Source organism: Melopsittacus undulatus, chromosome 5 (assembly GCF_012275295.1).
Source record: "Melopsittacus undulatus isolate bMelUnd1 chromosome 5, bMelUnd1.mat.Z, whole genome shotgun sequence".
In the NCBI taxonomy this organism is placed as follows: Eukaryota; Metazoa; Chordata; class Aves; order Psittaciformes; family Psittaculidae; genus Melopsittacus; species Melopsittacus undulatus.
In genome coordinates, this window is record NC_047531.1 from 72,696,720 (window position 1) to 72,719,754 (window position 23,035).

Here is a 23,035-nt window from a genome sequence, read left to right on the forward strand (position 1 = left end):
CTATTTTTGAGTTGGATCCCAGTTTTGTCAGGGGGTTTAAGCACCTATTATGGGCTGTAGACACTTTGTCTCTTCCTTTCCTTCTGTGCAGAGTACAAATAAATGTATATACAGTGCTCCCCCTGTGTAAAACTGTTTTATTGGGTTTTTTAATTGAGCTGGTGTGTAGAACTGCTGTGCCAGAGTATCTGTGCCCTTTCATAGGCTTTCCAGAGGCACAGTCAATAACTCACAGTTCCATGCCATATGCTCTCCTCATTTGCCCGTAGAAAGAGAGACCCTACAGTGGGCAATGCACTACAAATGCCTAAATAAATTAGGTAAATATAGAATATAGCATACATTAGAACAGCCTCGGGCAGCACTACAATATGTTAATGGAATAACTGCACAGTACAGTGACCATGAAAAACAAGATTAATGAGGTCAGGCAGTGTGGACATCCTAAGGAGGTGCAGTGAAGTCCAAGAGCCAGCTTTTCCACTAAAGGTGAATTATTTCTCATACAACACTCCTGCTGGAGAAACTCACATAACCTACAGGACCTACACTGGTTTCTGAAGATCCTACCAAATTGGATGTTGGGCATTTGCATGTATTTATTACACAGGGAGAAGATTCCTCCCTCTCACTTCACCCTCATTTTGAGAAACTCTGTGACTCAGGAGATTCTGAGAGAAGATGACAAGCAAACCAGGTTGCCAATGTCTCATTGCCTTCAACTCCACTCAGAGTTCCTCAGTAGGAACTTTCTGATTAGTTTGACCCACGGCAATATTCAAGAGCTGCAAGAGAAAGCAGATAAAGTATCTTCTTCTTAAAATCCCTGTTGTGAGAGGGGATCTGCAGGTTGATAATTAAGCAACAGCTGTACCTGACTTCTCCCTTTAGGAGGTGAGAATTTTTTTTGCTTTTTTCAGTCCAGCCATCCCAAATACGTACAGCCAATATTGTCCATGTTTCTCTTTTTGTCATTATTTAATTAAACAACATAAAAGAGAAAAATGCAGCTCCTCAAATATGCACTGTCAATTATTTTAGTATTTTTGTTTGATAATGAAATATATTTCTTCACATATTTTCAGCAGATTATGGTATTTTCATGGGTATTTTAGACATTTTTCTGAGTATTTTTTCATTTTATATACATATATTTCTTTCCTGGGTCAAAATAGATATTTCTGAGTGAGTTCTTTATTTCATGCTACATGAAAATGTGTCAGTGTATAAGTCTTCATCATGACTACATTAATTTTTTAGGTCAGTAAAATATTTTTTTGCTTTCCTGTTACTTGCTTTTTGTTTTACACTCTAGGGCTCAGGATCGGGATGACAATCCTTCCCTTTGACAACATTAATGATTGTAAGCCTAAATTCCATTTTCTTTAAAGTCACACATTTGGCAGCTAATCTCTTTATCATACACCCCCCCACCCCCCCATGTGGTTGGGTCTTTACATGACCTCTCACATATTCTCAAAATGTGTCTGAAATCCTTAGACTATAATCTCAAATTCCATCTAAATCAATCCATTATTTGTGCTTTTGCTTTCCCCCTAGGCTCCAAATGAAGGCAATGCAAGTAAAATGTATGCCATTGATCTCTTCAGATCACAGAAGGCCATTTAGAAAATATAAATGCTTCTTTGCACCTCAAGTGCCTAAATCCAGTGGCCTATTTTAAATCAAGGACTGAAAAAAGTAAGTCAGGAATTCATCCATAGTTTTGTCATCTACTAGGCAAAAGAATCTGCTTCAAAAGGGGACTCTCATAACAAAACAGCTACTGGAATTGTTTATATGCCATTAATTTTTTTGGCAGTTACATTATCAGTAGCAATAGTATCTGACTCTTGCTAGCTCTTTGCTTTAGCTTAGGGCCTTAATTGAATTAAAGGGTATGAACATGAAAGAAGTTTCAAGGCTCCCCTGTGTGTAACTTCTTCATGATAAAATAGTGAACAATTAAAGGAATAAGGACTTTTTTTGTTGTTTTTGCAATTCCCAGTTGTATTTATTTGAAAAGGATAAGGCAACTTCGTTATCCTCTGGATGATAAAATCGGGGTTGATTTTCCCATACAAGCAAAGCAGGTCATTGCCTAGGGAAAAATACAAGAATTGAATCTTCTATAATTATATTGAGGATTTCTGAGAGAGAGCAACGGGATTCCTGTTTGCCAAGGTAGGCAGCAATGCCTTAAATTCAGCCTCTGGACAGACAGGCAATTATAACAGCTTGTTCAGGATCACAGTATCTGTTTCTGTCCCCTGAAATGTGTAAGACAGACAACAGAGGCCCCTAAAGAAGAAAAGGTGACATTATAACAAAACAGGGTATCTCATTCATTGTTGCCATACTGGTGACAAAAAGAAATGCTTGAAAGAAATGCTTGAATTTGAGCTTTTGCTTAAAGTTTTTGTTGTACACAGAGTTTAGTGTTTTTGACTTGTTTTGTTTTGTTTCATTCTCGGGTTTTGTCTGGTTTTGGTTATGTTTTTTTAAATACAAGGTGGCAAACTCACATACATCTAAAACATTAAGGAGATGACTTCCTAATCATGTAGCCTGCTCTACTCTAGTACAATTTCTGGAGTTTAAGGAAGGCATCCTAGGAGAAGGAACTGCATTTGTGGTGATCCACTACTACAATGACCCCATATATTTAAAGTGTGCTCAAAAAAAACAGTTTGGAAAAACAGGTCACAGAGTTCATGTTTGTGCTGTCATGAGGCCAACGGCTGTGCCTCAGATGGGAGATACAGAGCTGTGACTTTAATCTATGCAGGGTAGCCCCAGTCACTGGTATATTTAGATGTGTTATCAGCTACCACTGCAGCAATGCTTTCCTCCATGCTGACAGCATTTAAGTAGCCTGCTGTATGTCATCCTTGTGAAGGACCATGTACCTAATGGGCTCCATCCACTAATACACATAGAGCCCATGGGACTGGGATAGGGTGGTCACATACACCCCTCAGGACCAGGTTCCAGAAGATGTATATTGAGTTTTGGGGCCTCAGCACCAAAAGTTTCACTCTCTAAATTTGTTTCTCTTATGCCACAGCACACAGACACAGCTACTGTGAATGACTTGTTGAGGAAAGCATCCACTGAACTGTGTTGTATCTGTGCAGTAATTCATCATTTTTTAGAAAATGGTGTCCTGGGTTCAGCAGTAGCAGTCATTTTTTCTCCTTCTCAGTAGCTGGTGCAGTGCTGTGGTTTTGACTTTCAGCCTGGGAACAGCGCTGATAACACCAATGTTTTTAGTTGTTGCTCAGTAATGTTTACTCTGACCAAGGACTTTCTGAGCATCATGCTCTGCCACAGAGGAGGGGAAGCTGGGAGGAAGCGGAGACAGGACACCTGACCCAAACTAGCCAAAGAGGTATTCCATACCCCAGCACATCATGCCCAGTATGTAAAACTGGGGGCAGTTACCCAGAAGGGCTAGATCACTGCTTGGTCAGGCTGGGTATTGGTCGGTGGGTGGTGAGCGGTTGTATTCTCTTCCCTTGTTATTTCCCTTATCATTATTATTATTGGTGGTAGCAGCAGTAGTTTGTGTTATACCTTAGTTATTGGACTGCTCTTATCTCAACCCATGGGAGTTACATTCTTTAGATTCTCCTCCCCATCCCTCTGGGAGTGGGGAGGAAGAAGGGGGGGTGAGTGAGAGAGAGACTGTGTGGTTCTGAGTTATGGCTGGGCTTAAACCATGACAAATGGGGTTTAGTTCTTTTAGTAGTTGCAGAGGGATTCAAATAATTCAAATTAGCAAATGGGTGACATTCATTCCTGTTTGTGTTGCTTCAATTGCATGAGAGAAGCGGTGCATTCAACCATCCTAGAAATAGTGCATACCTCTTACAATATTATATGTGCCTAACTCCCTTTGAAGTGGCCCTTCAGAATTCCAGCATTTTTGATTGATAGCTTTTAAACCCATTTGCCATGTGCATGGGGTGACCAAAGTTCTCTGATCCTAGGACTCAGAGCTAGATGCTTAAGGGCTACTAAGTTATCAAGGTCTATAATTCCTAACAAGCATCCTTTGGACTCTATCTCTTCACAATGCCTGTCTCATACTCTGCTATTGGTGAAAAAGAACTCAGATATTCCCAAATTTTAAGGCTTTGACAGTTAAAACTAAGGAAAACAAGTGTGAATGTCTGTCAATAGGTCAAAAGCCAGGTGAAGGAAAATTGTTTTCGTAAATTTTAAAGGAAAGGGTTCTAAATCGTTCAGCACAGTGAAAAATGTTGTAAAAACCTTGCCCTCTTTCCACAGAAGTCCATGGCAAAATTATTCTGACATCAGAAGAAAGCCTGTTGAATTTGGGAAGTGTATGCACTGGCAAGCAGCTGACAACAGTGCACAATCGTGTTGACCTTATGCTTCCAGAAGAGGAATGTGTGGATAAATAGGCTGGTCACCTTCTTTTCAAGGAGTTAGTGTGACTGATATATAATCAATGAAGAATTTAGTAATGATAACTATAAAAGTACATGGAGGGGAGTCATGGCAGTTATATACATATAAAAAATATTTCACTGCCTTTGTTTCATTTGCTTCAGAAACGAGTACATGTAAAAGTCTCCTCCACCCTCCATTAAACATCTGCTGGTCTCCAATCTTTGGAGTTAATGAGCAACACTATTGCACTTTTATTTGACCATCCATACCTTTATTTACTACAGGTAATCCTTTATGTCTCTGTCTTCACAAAGAAGAGTGTTTACCCTTATCAGGAATAGTAAAACTGCTGTTGCCTTTGTTCTAAACCCTCCACTGATGGCATAAGTATTTCTGTGGTCAATGTAACTGCTTTATAACTGGAGTGAGGAAGGTAAAGAATGCACTTATAAACATGGGGTCAAAGTGATTTGCGATTAACAGATTAAAAATGAAATGAGATCCACAGTTATCAAATGCACCATAAGATGGCAAAAGGTGAACTTTGCATCTGCACCCCAAGAAATTGGGATTTTTCACATCATCAAAGCTCCTCAAGGTTTTGAGCCCTTAGTTGTTGTGCTCTTCTGAGGGTTGTAATAACTCCAAATCTCAAGCAACTGAAGGTCATCTTGTCATAGTTTTGGCCATTGGCTGAAATACTGAGGTTAAATCAACAAAGCAGAGAAGTAAGGTATGGTTCATCATTCTAAGATTGTCTGTTTTGTGTTGAAATCACTGCAGTAGTCTAGCAATTTAAGATATGTACATGAGAAATCCAGGTTTCAATCACTACTTCTTACTGTACATTCCACTACTTTAAAAACAAAAAAAGATGACGAGTGTTCAGGAAATATCAGCTATTACTATGCTGATTTATTATATAAACTACTGAATTTGCCTTTGATATAAAGTAGGAAATTGCATAACTGATGGCCAGATCATTTCCTCTAGGACTGTAGCAACTGAAGGATCTCTCTTATGATAACTCCTGGACATCCTTAGTAATGTGTTTATACTCTGGTATCAATATAGAAAATCCAGGGGGTATGCAACCAACACTTGAACAGAGCTTTAAACAGATCTGGAATTTTTTTTGGGGGGGAGGGGGGGTTTGAATTTTTGGGGGATGTGTGGAAAGGAAGAGGGGGAGGAATTAGCAAAGTTTTTTGTTGTTATTGGGGTTTGCTTTTTAAATTTTATTTCTGTGAAACAAGTGTTTGGGTGCTGGCAGCACCAACTCTGGCATGGCTCTACTGAAACCATGCTGCCTGGTAGATAGATAAGACTGAAGCTCTGAGCCGGTGGGAGGAGATGACTCTGCAGGAAATACCCTACAGCTCCAGGGTAACAAAACTGAGTGGAAACAATGAAGGCATGTCTACACGGAGGAAAGGAATGCACTGTAGACATTCCCTGCCTCAGCCTTGCACATGTTGTTTTCTTGGTATGAAGTGGCTCAGTTTCAGGGACTGAGCTGGCTGCAATGACGTGGTATCAGAGTAGGGCTGACACAGCTGGTGGGGCATATTCCCGTTCCATAGACTAGGTGTGCATTGCTTTCGCTCTCCCTTCTCCGTTGATATCTCATATGAATCTCTACTTTCTCCCTCTCCACTGGCTGCTACCTGAGTTGTGGGGCACAATACCCCAAGGTGAAGAAAATGTTGCCACAAAGATATCTTATGAAGATCTTTAAGGGATGCTTTATGAGACTGCTATACCTCTTGCATTTTTTTATAAGCAGGCTTTCCTCAGTTAATTTTAAATTAATTTAAAAAAATAAATCATGTTGAAGAAAATCAGTGTCCTCTTAAATAATTTGAAAGTTAATTGAGATGCAAAAAAGGAAAGAAAAAGTTCTGCAGCAGTACGTTCATCCTCTGCAAGCTTGGGATCTTGTATTAATGCATTGCGTAGTTGTGAAGAAAATGGCTTTCTATCTTTGCCTGCTGGAACACTCTGTTCCCTGCTCCCAGGAACACTTAATGCCGCTCAAAGCATGTGTACCCAGCACTGCATGGAAGAATCAAGCGGCTCCTCCCACACAGCCAAGCACATCTCCTTTCTATTGTAAGAGAGGTATCAAGCAGCTTTTTGTTCCTCTGTGTCTGGAAATGCATAAGAGGGGAAGATGGTCACTGTTTGAAGGTGGTGTTGAAGCAGAAGGTGAACAGACTTAGATCACAAGGCTGTGCTTTTTTAGATTCATAAATGCTATTCATAGCTTTTATTATTATTATTATTATTATTATTAAAAAGCTTTGCTTTTCTTGTTTTTCATCACAGGGCTGTTTGAGACATCTGGTTAATCAGAACTAATGGCCTAATTTTATAGAGGTGCATGTTTCTGCTGTCAAGACTTTAGTCTTTTCTGATGTTCTTGAAAAACAATGAAGGAATATAAATGATTTATTTTTCTGTGAAATAAAAGTTGCCTACTACCTCCACTTGTATGCAGCCCCCTCTCCCCCCTTTTCTAGTGCTATCAAACATGCTCATATTTGTATTAGCAGTCAGATAGCTCATGTCCTGCAAAACCAGTACCATTAAAACTTTCCCCCCCCCCCTTTTCTTTTTCTTAGGAATTGGCAATTTAAAAGCTGGTTCCTCAGTTTATGGTGTATCTCTCAGAATGGAGAAAAAGCATGCAGTGGGAGCTCTGAGATGCAAAGTCTTGGGATATATGCCCTAAAATCATGATCCTGTTGATTTGCAACTATATGGATAATCTCATCAAAGTCAGGGAGATTACTCACATGAGTGAATTTAGGGAAGGAAGTTAGTGACTGTTCATTGCTTTTGGGGAAAGAGTTCAAGTTGCACAGGGACTGGCCAAGCACATTAATTTTAGGCATGCAACATGCAATACAATCCCATTAAAGGGATTAATGCCTGTATTTTCACACAGCATGTTTGAAGTGTTCACACATAAATGTAGTTAAACAGCAATATATATACAGATACACAATTAAGTAAGAACTGTGTATCTGTGATTTTCTTCCCCTACCTGATTATAGCCAGAAAATCTATCAGTACTCAAAAGAAAGTAACACACAGACTCTCAGTCTGAGATTCCCTCAGCCTGCCAGATCTGTTCTAGAGAGCTAATTATATTAATTTTGTCCTGAGAATTTACAGGCTAAATTTTTGTCTCTGATTAAAATGCTCAAGTTAATACCATTGGAAGTAGAAGCTGTAATAGGAGCAGTGCCATGACTACAAATGACAATGGGAGAGTAAGTTGTGGTAAGTGTTGGCTAGGAAAAATGAAAACTAAAATGGTATGTGCGTTTTTACAAGACTGTATTCATTATGTTGATATGAAGGATTTAGATGTGACAAACCACAATGGAAGAATAGAAAACAGCTAATCTAAAATCATTTGTCCTCCAAAGTCAGACCCTGCACTGCATGAAGCATGAATAGGAGCACCTGATTTACATCCAAACCCATCATGTCCAGCTTTGGCAGAGGGATGTTATGAATTTGTGAGGCAGGTGTGTGTTTACCTACATACTACAGTCACTGTATTACTGATTCTTCTATCTCAAGTGAATAGTGGGCAAGCTCCTTTGTAGTCTGTGCAGGTCTAGCCTAAAATCCCCAAAATCCCCAGTGTTACCATCACCACGTCTCAATGTTTTTCTATATTGAGGTGTTTTTGAGGCAGAGAGATTTGCTGAAGGTGTGTAACTAGTTTTTAATACCAGGTCCAAAGACTCTATCCATTTGAAAGTGCACCTGGTTTCCAAATCACAAAAGTAAGTAAAACTGCTTAAGAGAATTTTATGACAAAACTGGAAATTAAATGAAAGGTGTTTTTTGTTGTTTTTTTTTTCTCAGATATTTTAAAGTTTTTCTTTAAAAACTTTTGTAGTTTAACTACATCATGGAACCATAGAATGTTTTGGGTTGGAAAAAACCTTCAGATCATCTAGTTAAACCCCCCCTGCCATGAGCAGGGACATCTTCCATTAGACCAGGTTGCTCATCAAAGTACATAATCTGCAAATACGAAGGGAAAAAGTAACACTTGCACGAACAACATAGTGGTTTCTTAAAATCTTTAATTATTTTGATGAAATTTGCACCCAAAATCTGCAGACATAGTTCTAATTCTAACATACGGAAATACTGTTATGAAAGTATTATTAAAATTCCTGTGTTTTGGCTAATATAGTCAGGCTGATGGACTCTTCACTATATGAGGCTCTGTACTGGAAATTATATTCATAAAAAGATGTATTTAGATGTGTATTTAGATGGATCAGATGTTTAGATGCTTATTCTGTGGACAAATTATGCAGAAGGCCACATTATAAACCCATACTGATTTTTGCTGTCCTTAATGCAGTAGCTAATAAGCTTGTTCTAGTTGTAATCTTGTTTCCCTGCTGCTGATTTCATGTCTCCTCAACTAGCATAAGCACCAGAAGAAACCAACTTGTCGCTGAGCTGAGAACACTACTTGTTATTGCTATGGCATGTCTCCTCAACTAGCATAAGCACCAGAAGAAACCAACTTGTCGCTGAGCTGAGAACACTACTTGTTATTGCTGTGGCCCCTGCGGAAGGAACTATTGCCTTCAAACCTAGAAATCACCCCTTCAAGAACAACACTTAATGTGGAATTAAACATGGGAATAAATATTAGGCCTTCCTCCCCCAGATTCTTTAAGCTGCTTTAGCATCACGAAGAATCCCTGAAATGCCTAAGGGATGTCAGGATAGTCTTCTTCCAGCAGGTTACCTCTGTTGGTTCTCCCTCTGCTTGACCACAGGGGTCCCAACAGCCACACTGACTGACACAGGGTGTTCCGGCAGCCATAGAGTCATGGAATCAACCAAGTTGGAAAAGACCTTCAAAATCACCAGTCAGTGCAAGAGCCCATATACAGCCACAATAGAAAAGGGAGTTCAAAAATGATTTCAGGCCTTCCTAAATCTGTACCATGGGCCAGAAAGGAAAACCCTGGGAAAGAGAGAACTCTAAACCTCTTTATCAGCCTTCCTATCCCAGCGCACTACAAAAAACTACCAGAGAGGTAAAAATCTGGAATTTGAGATTACAACATTTGATTGCAGAGCAAGACAACAAATGGTTAAATCATTCTTTCCACTTTAAAGCTCCTTTCACTTTAATATTATTGCTAATAACTTTCCCATGCAGGATTGCAATGTCTGATTGTTTATCTCATCTATACTAGCCTCTCCTGTTTTATTCATAAGTGCATACAAATGAAAAAATTGGCTGTGCAGTAATGGTTATGTATAACTCTGTGTTGTCAGGAGCTCTCTACTGACAAGCTTTCAAATAATCTCCTTCTATTGTCTTCTTAAATTTTTGTTGTTACTGGATCTGAACTATGATTGTTTTGTTAAAAACAAGCGCCCCATGCGCTGCCACACCTGCTCCTATCCCACTTGAAAAAAAAACCCCATCATCTTTATAACAAAAACAGAATACTATTTTCTGAATTTGCTTTTTATCTGCTACATGTGCATGCTGTCACATGCTGTTTGCTGAAATCAAAGCAATAGCATAGGAAAAGCCTTCTGTTCAATCTGTCCTGGCCAGATTCTGGTTTTTGCCACCTGAGGCTCATGCCATAAGGAATATCTTCTCTGTAAGTGGTCCTTTTGAAATCAAACTTATCTCCCACAGAGCAAGTCTTTTCCTCTATGGAGTAAGTGCAGCAGAATTTTGTCATTTTAGGATGTCATGAGTTGGTTTTCCTGAAATTACTTTTGCTGACAGCTTCCCCATGTCTCTCTGAGCCTTTCCATCCCCCCTCAAGCTTCCTGCAGTGGCAAAGATGTTTGCTCAACCTTTGCTGGACCACAGAATGGGACTGTGGGATTTGTTCCACTTGCTTACACAGGACTCTACTTGTGTGATAAATGGTTTAAGGAATTCACTGCCTGATAGACCAATCTGTAACTGCAGAGTGTGTGCATGTGTGTGTGTTTGTGTACGAGTAAGCATGCTGAGGGAGACGGGGGTTCCCACTGTGGTCACAAATCAGACCTTTGCCCTTTCTCTGACTCATACCAGTCTATCTTATGCTTTCAGAAGCATGACTTCTCCATTTTGGAAGAATAGGTGACTGACTTCTTCACCCCCACACTTTTTCAGGATAAAACACTCATTGCTACAACACTGCGATTACTTTCAATGTCATAATGCTGGGTTGGGAGAAAGGCTTACAATCAGAGTTTACAACAAAAGCCCTTATCCCTGCTTATACTGCAGACTGCCACTTTACATGTGGGCTAGATCCATAAGACAATTCTAAGCCTGGGTCTGAACCTGAGCTTGGATGCAAACATTTCTTGTGGCAACACAATATAATGATAACCTACTCTCAAAGCTTCTGGGATACCCCCTGAGAGGAACCTAAGGGCCCTCATCTTGCAATGATGGGGCTAATTGCTTCTATCTTCATCTTAAGGGATGGCTATGAACTCTCAAGGTTACATCTGCCACCTGGAATAGCAACTTTATGTTGCTACAGCTGTAACTACATATTCAGAGCAAAGATCGAAGAGAGCTAAACATTAATACATGTTTTATGCATCCCAGGCTTAGCTTTCCTCTGCAGAAACAAAAAATAAAGAAGAAACCTCTTGCAGTTTCAAATGTCTGCTAAATGACAAAAATAATGTGACATCTTAATAACATTAGCCTACACTAAACTCTATACATAGAATGGATTGTTGTTGTATTTTATGTATTGCAAACAGTACTCTTCATCTAATTGGTGAGAGAAAGCTTATGCCAATCTAAGGCACATACACAGTTTTTTGGAAACAAATACCAATTGTTTCTCAACTGTCATTTCTTTTAGGTCAATGCCAAACAGTGCAAAACCATAGCTAGAACTGAGAGTGAAATAGAAAGAGAACAGACCTAACACTCTTCTACACTGAAAGGCTTTAACAAGACACCACAGTAAAAGCCTGTAGCACTTTCAGACTTTCATGCATTTCTTTGTCAGGAATAATTTCCCAAACAGGAAAAAAACCCTTCAAAACATGTTGTACATGTAGTGTATTTATTTTCAGAAACAAATATATACTAATTCAGCTCCTAAAACCAGAACAATTTTTAAAAAAAAAATCAAATAATTCTAATTCTTCTCCTTTGAACTCCTGAATCTTCCCGCTTACATAAAGAACACTCAGTAGCTTCCTTCTGAAAAAGCTGGGAAAAAAGCATGTTGCAATAGTTGCAGGGAGTGTATGTGTCTGTGGCACACATAAAAGTAGTTGCATTTCTATTACTTATTTCCATTATGACAGAACTCACAAAGTGCTAGGCCCTCTCCAAACCAATGGCGAGAAACAGTTCCTGCCAAAACAACATGAAAGGAGTGTTGTAAAGGTTGCATTGTGTTGCTTAAAAGTTAGGAAATATCAGAAGCTGGGTTGCCAGTACAACCTTAATTCAACCTTTCTGTGCATATTCATTATGATCAAGTCTTTAATTACATCATCGCATACTATTTTTTCTTTATTTTCTCTCTCTAGGGCCTCTGCCTCATTTAAAGTATCAGATGGGCTGAATAAGGCAGTTGTTAAATGTTTACATTTATCTTCTTCAGCACCCTGCCATTAAGGTATCAGTGAGCATCTTGCACTATGACCAGGCAAACTGCCTCCTCTGTGTCTGGAGCTGCAGAGGCAGGACAGACAGCTGGGACCTGGCTACTACTTCTTATATCCCAAAATGTACAGATGCTGAAGAAGTCTGGAGCAAAATACTGGATCAGTGAAACACACTGACATACTGGCATGAGGTTAAGGTACAAACCATCAATGGGCTAAGGTACAGCCAGTTTCTCTGACGTTCTCTACTGAAGACCGTTCAAGGAAAGTTGACTTTCCTTGATACCATGAGCTGTATGCCAAAATCATCATCGCTGCTAAGAGCCTGCTTACTTTACAGATGAGGATCTTTGTAAGCAATTTCACAGGCAGGGAATGGCAGCAGCTCCTTTGTTATCCCACCATGGGTCTGAGATGGAGGCGGACTTGCTTAGACTGGGAAAACGAGATAGTTCTCTGCATCAGCAGCTCCAGTTACCTTGTTCCCTCCCACAGGTAGGGATGAGACCCTGCTAGGAGGCATCTCACAGTGCCTTCCCCTCGATGTTACACTTAAACTGTTTGATGGCTGCACAGGGAAAACACCGAGGTAGTTCAGTCCTTCCTACTAGACTTCACAGCCATTTACCCCTTCCATAGACAAGACTCTTTTTATACATGCTGTAACTGATCACAAACAACATGAACTATCTTGATCACTAAAGTGCTTTTAATTTATTGACTTTGCAGGAGATTTGAGGGAAACCTTTTGATGGTCTCGCTTTAAAACAAACAAATGAAAAAAGATTTCAAAATCCAACCTATGAACAGAGCACAAATGAGAGCTCTGGATATATCTCATACACACTGCAGAACACTGGTAAGGATGTACAGACGGCTGGCACCTATGGAGCAGCAAAAGGAGGAGCCAGATTACCAGCTCCTCCCTTCTCACAGGGCAGACGGACAGCTCACGATCACTAGCGCAATATTCGGAGGTTAGTAGGGGCAAAATGGATGAGACGGTGCTCTGAAACCCACACCAACATTTTTAGTATGCTGTAAAGCTGCGAGTTTAAGCTCTCAGGATTATCTTTTGAGGGTGTTTTGCAGATCTCACCTGTGTATAAACAGTCAAAGCGAGAGCCCTTGGAGGCTGTCTCACACAGAACAGCTCCTGAAAGCAAAGGCCAAAACTCCAGGTAAGCTCCAACACCCAAGAAGCAAAAAATGGTGTACTTTCACCTTTCATTCAAATTATTTCACATGTGTTTTTTTTATATATTTCATTATAGAATTACTTTTACTAAAGAAGAAATCTTAGGATTTAATTGTGTGCTATTATTGTGCCTTTAATGGTCTGATTTCTGATCTTCAACTGGAAGAACTGTACATGTAAATATCTGGCTGTATTTCATTTACAGCTTTGCACAGGGGCAGGGCATATACCCTAGGGGAAGAGTGAGTTTTTTATCAAAAGAAGCTACACTTTGTGTTTTTAACAACAAAAAAAAAAATAGAAGAAAAAAAAAAATAAAATACTTCTGCTGCTTCTTTCATCGCCCCTTTGGTTTTGCAAAAAGAGACACAGGGCACTGGGAGTTTTCAGATTTTGCACTCTTATTGGCCATCTCTAGTTGAACAACATGCATCAGTCCTCCCGCCTACCGAGGGTTTTACCCCTTTCAAGGCAAGTGATCGAAAAAATAGGTAATTGTGTAGTCCCGAGTGATAATATGCCGTTGGGCAGCATGTAAGGGGTGCACTGAAGACTAGAAGCTGTATTTTGGGGTGTCCTCAAAGAACCTGGGCTGAGGCTTGGTCGGTGGCCTGGGGGAAACTCTTTCCCATGCTGGCCAGCGTGCCCTTCGCGATGCTTGCCACGGGACACAGTGACCCAGTGCCGAGGCAGGGCTTTCCCTCTGCCCAAAGGACCCTGCCTTAAGTCCCTCATGTCACCGTGGTCTTACGGCCATGATGAACAAGGGTGAGGGCACAGCCACGCTCGCTCGTCGTCGTCGTCCCGTGTCCCCCCCCAGCAACCCTCCCGACGTGCTGGGTGCAGGAGCGATCCCACAGAGGCACTCCGGGAAAGGGAGAAAGCCGCAGTCACCTCCGAAGGCTGTGGGGGTGAACAGCTCCTCGAGCACCACCGCCGCAGCTGCTTCCACCGAGGAGGCAGGTACGAGCACGTCCCCCGCATACACACACACCTCCCGCCGCCTGCGCAGCCACCGCGGGGCCAGGCGCAGCGCCAGGCCACTGAAAGAAGTTCCCCCGCCTGCGCGCTCCGGCTGCCCGCCCGCCGCTGACGTGGCTCAGCTCTCCCCAGATACAGCGCACGGCCGCCGCTCGGCCCCCGCGCCGCCCTACCGTGGCAACCGCCCCCGGTTGCGCACCTGCGCAAGCAGCCATCACTCCCTCCGCGCGGCTGTGCCGCTCATCAACCCCGCGCAGCGCACCCCTAATCTCTCACCCCGTCGGTCACACGGATTACGAGATTTGCGCGGAAACACACGGCAAAACCGATCCGCCCCCCCCCCCCCCCCCGGTGCCCTGACGAGAGACCCCACAATGCGCGCACGCGGAGACCCGCGCAGCGCACAGTTCCCCTACGCAGCTTTCCGCGCACACCCCACCGCCCCTCCGCGCGCGCCGGCTCTATTTGTTTACAATCGATTACGTCACCACCCCCCCCCCCCTCCATCCCCGCCCCGCCGCCGCCGTCACAATGGTGCGATCGCCGGATTGGCGGCGGCGCGCCCCCGGCGCTCTGACGTTACTTCCGGCTGTCGGGGTCTATAAGAGGCAGCGTGCAGGCGGCAGCTCCCTTCGCCTCTCGCTGCAGGAAATGCGGGGAGCGTTGCCGCGGCCGCCGCTGCTGCCGCCGCCGCCCCCCTGCCGAAGGAAGAGGAGGCGGAGGCTGCCGCCCCCGGGATGTGAGCTCGGCTCCGCCGTCCGCTCCTCTCCCAGTTAGAGCCGTGCCGTCCCCGTCCCGCTCCGCGCCGCTCTCCCCGCGCCCCGTCCCTTCCCAGCGCCGGCCGTCCCGGAGAGCTGGCTGCCGCCCGCCGCCGCCTCCATGCATCCCGCCCTGTACACCCGGGCCAGCATGATACGCGAGATCGCCGCGGCCGTGGGCTTCATCTCCAAGTTCTTGCGGACCAAGGGGCTGATGAACGAGCGGCAGCTGCAGACCTTCAGCCAGAGCCTGCAGGAGCTGCTGGCAGGTGAGGCGGTGCGGGGCGGAGGGAGACGCGCTACCCCCTTCCGCCTTGGGGCCGTTCGCCCGGGACGGTGGGGTGCGGGCGGCAGCTCCGGTCGAAGCAGCGCCGCGCCCAGAGGGCAGGTGGAAGGGGAAGAGGGGCCGGTGTGAGGCTGAGCGGGGCTCCGTGGCAGCGGCTCTTCCTTTCCAGGGATCCCTCGTCGGTTCCGAGGAGGCTTCCTCTGGTGGGGACGGCAGGAGCGGGCTGTAAACAAAAGGGGCTCGGCAGCCCCCCCTTGGCTCCTTAGACAAAGCGTTCAGAGCAGCCCGAACATGGGCTGCGCTCCAAGGGCTCAAGCCGCCCGGTTTACACAAGGCAAAATGCTCTGAAGTTGCGGGGTTTTTTTTTGTCAGTAAAACTAGTCGGTGGACGGTGAGTCTCAGTTCCCCTTTCTTCTGGAAAATCTTGTAGCCACCGAACAGCCCTGGTTAGGATCAAATACCGAGGGTTTCTTCGCTGCCCTGTGGGTTTTGTAATCCCGAGCCTGTGTCCCAGTGCGCTTGTTAGTGCCTATAAGTAGCCTCAGACCAAGAATGCTTTGGGTGGGATAACACTCCCAAGGTAAGTGAAGTCATTGCTGTCTCGCCCTGGAAAACAGGCTGGGAAGAGCAGTGGTGAAATACGGCTTGAGTCAGTCGGTGAACGCTGCCCAGCTTCCTCCCTGTTTATTTTTGGGTGTTCTTAGAATGTGAGGATGTATCCATGGGTGTGATCTTGAGAGGAGGCTGGAAAGGTGCTTTTTCACTTCTTGATTCTGGACTTTCGAAGCTCTTGAGTTTTTCTGCTGTGTGTGCAATCACTTCTGTATTCTAGTTTGTTTCTGTGAGTGCCGGGAAGTTGCATTTTTCTCCCTTTAGTTGGCAAATGTTGTTCTCTGTGTATAGTAGTGTGAAATGGTAACTTTGTACACAAGTGTTTCCCAAGGGGTGCTGCAGTTATGTAAATCATCAGCAAGAATAAAGGGTATAATGATTTTTCAGGTCACTCAATGCTAAAACAGCTTTCCCAACATCTCGAGGTGTGAAAGTTGCGAGCGAGCAATGATCACTGTACATGTTTTTGAACAGGGAATTAAGGAGGATAATTTTTTTTTATTTTATTTTATAGAACATTATAAACACCACTGGTTCCCAGAAAAGCCATGCAAGGGATCAGGTTACCGATGTATCCGGATCAACCATAAAATGGATCCTCTCATTGGACAGGCAGCACAGCGGATTGGATTGAGCAGTCAGGAACTGTTCCAGCTTCTTCCCAGCGAACTCACTCTATGGGTTGACCCGTATGAAGTGTCCTATCGTATTGGAGAGGATGGCTCCATCTGTGTGCTGTATGAAGCTGCACCAGCAGGAGGTAGCCAAAATAACACCAACATGCAGATGGTAGACAGCAGAATAAGCTGTAAGGAGGAACTTCTCTTGGGCAGAACTAGCCCTTCCAAAAGCTACAATATGATGACTGTATCAGGTTAAGATATAGTCTGTGGATGGATCACCTTAAAATGGATGGATAAATTTGGTTTTTACTTTGGGTGGGCACCTCTGGGGATGGATTATGGAATTTAAACCATGTCACAGCTGTGAAGATCTGGCACACGTTAGAGTGATATACTTTAAAGTGACAGTGCCATAGTTTGGACAGTACCTTTCAGTGATTTAATAGCCTGTGAGTCAAAATGATTGCAACTTGCTAGGGAGTGAAGAAGATCTAGGAAGGGTCAGTTTCTCCAAGACATCTTACTTTAATTTCTACACCAATCTTCAACCCCAATCTGTATTTATAAAGTGATTCTCTGCAGTAGGTCTTGCAGAGTAAATTTGCACTATTACATTTATTAATTGTTAGCATTTTTGGCAGCTCAGTAACAAGACTTACTATTATGAACACCATAGTACTGGAAATTTATTTTTCAGACTTTTACCTAGCACTTACAAATATGTATAAATGTACATAAGATAAACTAGTAAGTATGACCTGGGGAAATGGTCAGATCTTTACATTGGACTCAAAAGTAGCAAGTGATCAGAATCTGCCATGGCAACAGGCTTTAAAAAGACCTTATAAAGACACTGTCTGAACTGTGGTGTTAGCACCAGCCAGCTATCTGTACATTTGCTAGCTTGTAGTTTTCTAAGACTGAGTAAACTTCTTATTTTTAGAAAGTGGAGGTCTGGTTTGTAATTTCCTTGTTCTTAATTGGGTAAAAGTCTTTTCCACAAACCACCATCTATTTTGTGAACTTTGTTAGTCATCTTTTATTTGGTAAATTATGAACTGGTGTAAATTTGTACAGTTCATGTATATTGATTGTGGCAAAGTTGTACAGATTTCTATATTTTGGATGAGAAATTTTTCTTCTCTCTATAATAAATTGTTTCCTATCTTGGCATTTTAATTAATCTCCTGTCGTGATTACATAGGATCAGTTAAACTATTTTTGTCTCACAGTAGAAACAAAACAGGTACTATAAAGGCTTAAGAACGTCAATGGCACCCTGATGCTAGGGGACACTTCGTACAGACATGGATTAATGAAGACCTCATATATAAATGCTTGAGAAGTTTAGGGAAACACAATGATGTACATGTCACTTTAAATCTTTTAAAATCAGTCAATGTGGAAATAACTCCAGGGCCAATAATTCCAGGATATAAGGAAAAGGTACAGAAATAACATCTGCCAAAGATGACTTGAATAAATCCAGAGGATTAAAGTTTACTTGGCTTCCTGATGAAGGATATAGCAAACCTAAATGTCCATTTTGACCTACTTGCTCACAAGTTCTCAGTTCTTCCCTGAAGGATTCCCTGCTCAATAAGAGTTTCTGGGGCAAGTGTCCCTTAGCCTTAAGAGCAGGTTAACCACTCTACAGAAAGGTTGCTCGCCTTTTGCTTTCTTCAGATGCAAGACTTTCACTTTAGAAATCATTAAGATGGGATTCAACAAAAGGTATGTAGATCTTTTTTCCCAAACTTAAAAGGTTGGTTGAGGCCCATACTTACATGTGTGTTCAAAGTTAATGAATGATGTGGAGATGTGATTCACTTAAGCACCACACTGTCATTTGTATACAGCACAGTGGTTAGTTACACGAGAGGAATTCCTTACCACTTTATTTATGCTTGCTGAAGTGCCAGAGTAAAACTCAAGAACTTTCTGTTCCTTATCTCCTGTGTGCTTTGTTTTGTGAGTATTTAATAGAAGGCCTACCCAACTTAGTCACTTCAGTTAGGAGAACTGCTGCTTTTTCTCTAAAGGAAGAACAGTCATTACTTGTTAGCTGTTTAATAGCTTTGACAGAACTGAGCTTTAGACTTGCCGTGCATTGTGGCAGCTGCTACTCAAATATGAGCCTTTACAGTGTGGCAATCCTAATGTCACATCTAGTTCAATCTTTGTCTTCTGCTCTGTAATAGAACTGATTATAGATAAGCAAAAACATAAGACTGAACAGTGGAGCTTTTTTTACTAATATTTTCCCCACTGTTTTTTTTAAAAGCTTAGCTTTGCAGACACTTTTTGCCATGAATGTATGTCAACATTCAGCACTGTAAAGTGTTGCTGGGACTTCTCCTGTACTATGACTTTGTGGTGTATACTGGTGGAAGCATAAGTGTTCCTGAAGCAGTGAACTTTATTTAGAGCTTTCTCAGTATCTGGATCTGGCAATAACAGATCTTCAGAAGCCTCAGAATGAGCTTGCTGTAAAGTACTGATGTTACTCATACATAGAGTCAAAAGTGTAGATGCGCGTCCTGATAGCTTAAAAATTCTGTTACTTTTAATATGATGCTTTCAAGTCTGTAAGGAAGATATTTATTCAAGCTGTAGGGGTACTCAAAGGCATTTCTGTTGCATTACATGTCCGCAGACAGCATAAGTGTATCCAAATAGAAAGAAAAACATTGAGCTTGGCTTCCTGTAAAGCTATATTAAACTTTCATGAAGCTTGCTGCTGACTTAAGCTGTGCTTGGTATATCATGGTGCTGCTTACAGTCTTTGCTGCTGCACAGAAAGAACACCATCAGAAAGGATAGCTGTATAGCTGGTCTTTGACATATCTATGCACATTATGAAAGCATTAGCTGTCGGTACTTTCTTTTGATAAGCACAGCTTTGCAAGGCAGCAAGTATTCCATCTGCAAGGCTGGTATTGACACTGAACCAAGAATGAGCCTGCATCCTTAGATGGTTAACATTTTAGTCCTTTTACGGTAGGGTGCTTTCATTCATGGCATAATTTTCAGCTGCAGCTGTAACTAGTAATTGGTACAACCTGTGTCCTTGGAGTTGTTGGGATTTCTTCCAGCTGGAATTTAAATATACCCCAATGTGCACACAATGTGCCCTTGTTTGATTTTGAAAGTACTTAGCATACTGTGGCAGCAGGGCATAGGAAGGACTCCTGAAAGAAATGGAGTATGTCTGTAGGAGGAGGCTGTTGCCAATCCTATGTTTTGGTGTAGGTAGAACAAATGGAGCACTAAGCTAAACACTTGTCACTTTTGAATTTTGTTAAAGGTGCAATTATGAAACTAGCAAGGCTTTTATTTTAATGCAAATATTAGAACTGAGAGAGCACATTCAAGACCTGCTTGCCCACTGCATGTTAAATTAGCTGAACTTTCCTTATGAAGCACTGAATAATCCTATTGTTGGTCTGAGGACATGCTCAGCTGTATGCAACTTTAATGTTACTGCTCTCCTTAGACTGATGGACCAGTCTACTTAGAGCTGTTCACCATTCAGTGAATGTCTTTATAAAATGTACAATTGCCTTCTAGTTTATGCCAGGTGAGCAAATGTTTCTTTTCCTCACAGTATGTTCTATGCATGGTATCATCCTATGCACTCAAGTTTACTTTTGTATTTCATGTTTGGTAATAATGATGCTCCTATACAGAATTGTATTTTACATATCCTGTAAGAATTTATGTCTTTCTGTTCTTTTTTGCACTTGTGTATTTTCTTCCTCCTTATTCTGGAGATGTACATCTGGGTTAAGCAGTTATTTGGACCATGATAATTTTCTTCAGGTCATTCTTAGTTCTGAATAGAGATGTGAGGGCTTGCTTTCATTCAATTACTAATAATGCTGATTTTAGTTTTCTACTTGTCTGCTGACTCTGCAAAGATTTTTTGGTAGATCTGTATGACAGGACTCATTGTGCCTTGGGATTTTCTTATTATTAGTTTGCTCTATCAGTCTACATGAGAATTTGGAAGTAACCTATGTAAGGCATTCTTCTGATGTGAAAATGCCAGCACCAGCTTCTAATTTTGTGGTATCTCATATTGAATCAGTTCATAGGATAAAAGTCTTTCCTGTTTGTCACTAAAAAGAGTCTTCTTGGATCAGAAGATGAAGTTGTGCTGTCTCGTGTCATAGCTAGTGATGACAATTCTGAAGGCTAAATATTTTTCAGCCCATATGCTCTTGACTGCCTTCCATTTATATGGGTAAAAGAGTAGCTTGGGAGATGATTTAGAAGCAGGGGGAACTGTGCTGCAATAGTAGGACCTTACAAAACAGTTTACTGATGTGCAAACCATAAAGAATCCAGTTAATGCTCCTGGAGTGGTTGGTTCGTGCTGATGCTTGTAAACATTTCTGTCACCAAATTAAGCAGATGTCACTGAACATGAACACTATGCATAAGATGTCCTTCTAATTAACCTTGCTTACTTATGCTGGGAGAATATGATCTCTTGTTATTGTACAGGTTAGCAATGAATAAAATTAAGAACATTGCTGCTTTTTTTTGTGTATCTATGTAAAGCTTATTTCTGAGTTTCCATAAATCAAATAGCACTCTACATTTACTCTACGTTTTCCAAAATTTCCTCTACTTGATGCCATATTTTTTAGGAAAAATAGTTTATATTGGCAAAAGCTGCCACTTGACTGAAGAACATTAAAGCTGTTTTTAGTTTAAAGAGTGAAACATCTATAGACTGGAGATAAATAGCCCTCCAGAAAAGGAATGTATATTTACACGTTCTTGGTGTAATAGCAGAGGTTATTTTTACATGTTTCAGATTTACATTCCAATGTGAACATTGTGAAGCAGGATGTTAATTCAGTGGCTTTCAAGGGTTGGTAGAGCAAGCAGGGCTTAAACAGTAAATGCTGTATTAATGGTTAGCAGTGACAATTTCATCAACATAGCAAATGCAGGGTATAATTAATGTCAGTTGCTTTGACACTGTGCTCTAATGTATGGTTTCAACCTTTCTTTCAGTAGCTGTTGGAGAATGCACTATGACAAATTATTGCTGATACAAAGTAGGTCAACAGTAAAATGGCTGACTTACCATAAATGAGCAGAGCTAAATTGTTGTAACTTAAATGTCCAGTGGAATTTTCTTAGTGGCTCAGTCTTCTGTGCCTTTGTGTTTCTCAAGCATGAACCTTGTCTACAGCCTTTCCTAACTCCTTATTTCCTAACCACTTGATTTTTTTGTCTAAACAAGAAGGAACATTTCCTCCCAGCTGCTGGGAAGAAATCCACATGAGCAGTAATACTGCATGCGTGAGAATGGATATTTGCCCTAGTAGTATTGCAGTCCTGTGAGTGCAAAGCTGGCAAGGAGAGATGTTTTGAAACTGAGGAAGAAAAGCAAAATACTGCATCTTCGTTTTGAGATTTTTCTTCACTGAAAGGGACCCATGGCAATACATGAGGAAGGCAAACATGGTTGTTTGGATGAGAAAATATAGAGTACATTTTTGCAGAGGGATGAGTTTTTACCTTGCGATTCCCATGATCAGCTGCTCAGCCTCTCATCACGACTTGCAACAACCTTTTAAAGTTTCCTTGAGAGGTGTAGCTTTATTTTACCTCTTGGATGTCAGGAAATGCCTTCTAGCTTTGTAGTTTATCTGGGCATTGTAAAATCCAGCATGATTTCATGTGATTTTAAGTCCTGAAATTTTATATGCTGATTATATAACTGAATAAAGTGTTAAATAAATGAATCTGTTAGTGTTGTAGGAATGCAAGGAAGAACTTCAGCATTCTTGGAGCAGCCTTGAACGTATGCAAGGAGCAGTAGTGTCTAAAACGGCCAGTGACAGGGGCAGGGCTGGTGATGCTGCCCAGCTTTCATGGTAGGGTTCCAGACTGCACACTTACCTAAAGGGCTATATGACAAGGAGTTAAGGCATGGGTACAGCTTCTAACTCCAAGGTCAGCTTAAAGACAGATATCTAGTACCTATTGTATCATTGCTGACATTAGCTGCAATTAAAAAATTCCAGCAGAATATGCCCTTGATGTTCTGTGGTCTATAAAATGAATTTATTATTGCTTTTTGTAACCTAAGAACATGTGTCTTTGGAGTTCTGCTGGCCACAGGCTAATTGATGAGTTTCTTGTACATTGAGAAGAATATTGAAAGACGTTTCTTCCATGCATTGAAGTTTAAACCAAATTTTATTTGTAGATACACAGGGGCACGTATCTAAATTTCTTGTATAAATATATATATGCACACACATACTGAAGTGCGAGAGTATTTTTTGGTGGGTCATCCTGAAGTCCCTGCACGCTGTGATTTAATTCACAAATCACTGCAGGTGTTCTGAACATTGTAAATTGACATGGGTGGAGGAAAATTCTCCTCCTCTTTCGCTTGTTATGCCTTAATAAATTGATATTAACAGGAACATGTATTCCTGTTTTTCTCTTTCAATTTTCTGAATGTGAATTTGCAGCTCAG

At 41.7% G+C, this 23,035-nt stretch overlaps 1 protein-coding gene across 1 annotated transcript; it reads left to right on the top strand.

The window, feature by feature from the left end:
* Nucleotides 1-14,877: 14,877 nt before the first annotated feature.
* On the top strand, nt 14,878-17,706 carry BTG1 (BTG anti-proliferation factor 1). Its single transcript, XM_005155164.4, has 2 exons — nt 14,878-15,275; nt 16,419-17,706. The coding sequence occupies exons 1-2, from the start codon at nt 15,128-15,130 to the stop codon at nt 16,781-16,783; spliced, it is 513 nt and encodes a 170-aa protein (XP_005155221.3). The 5' UTR covers nt 14,878-15,127; the 3' UTR covers nt 16,784-17,706.
* Nucleotides 17,707-23,035: the final 5,329 nt, after the last annotated feature.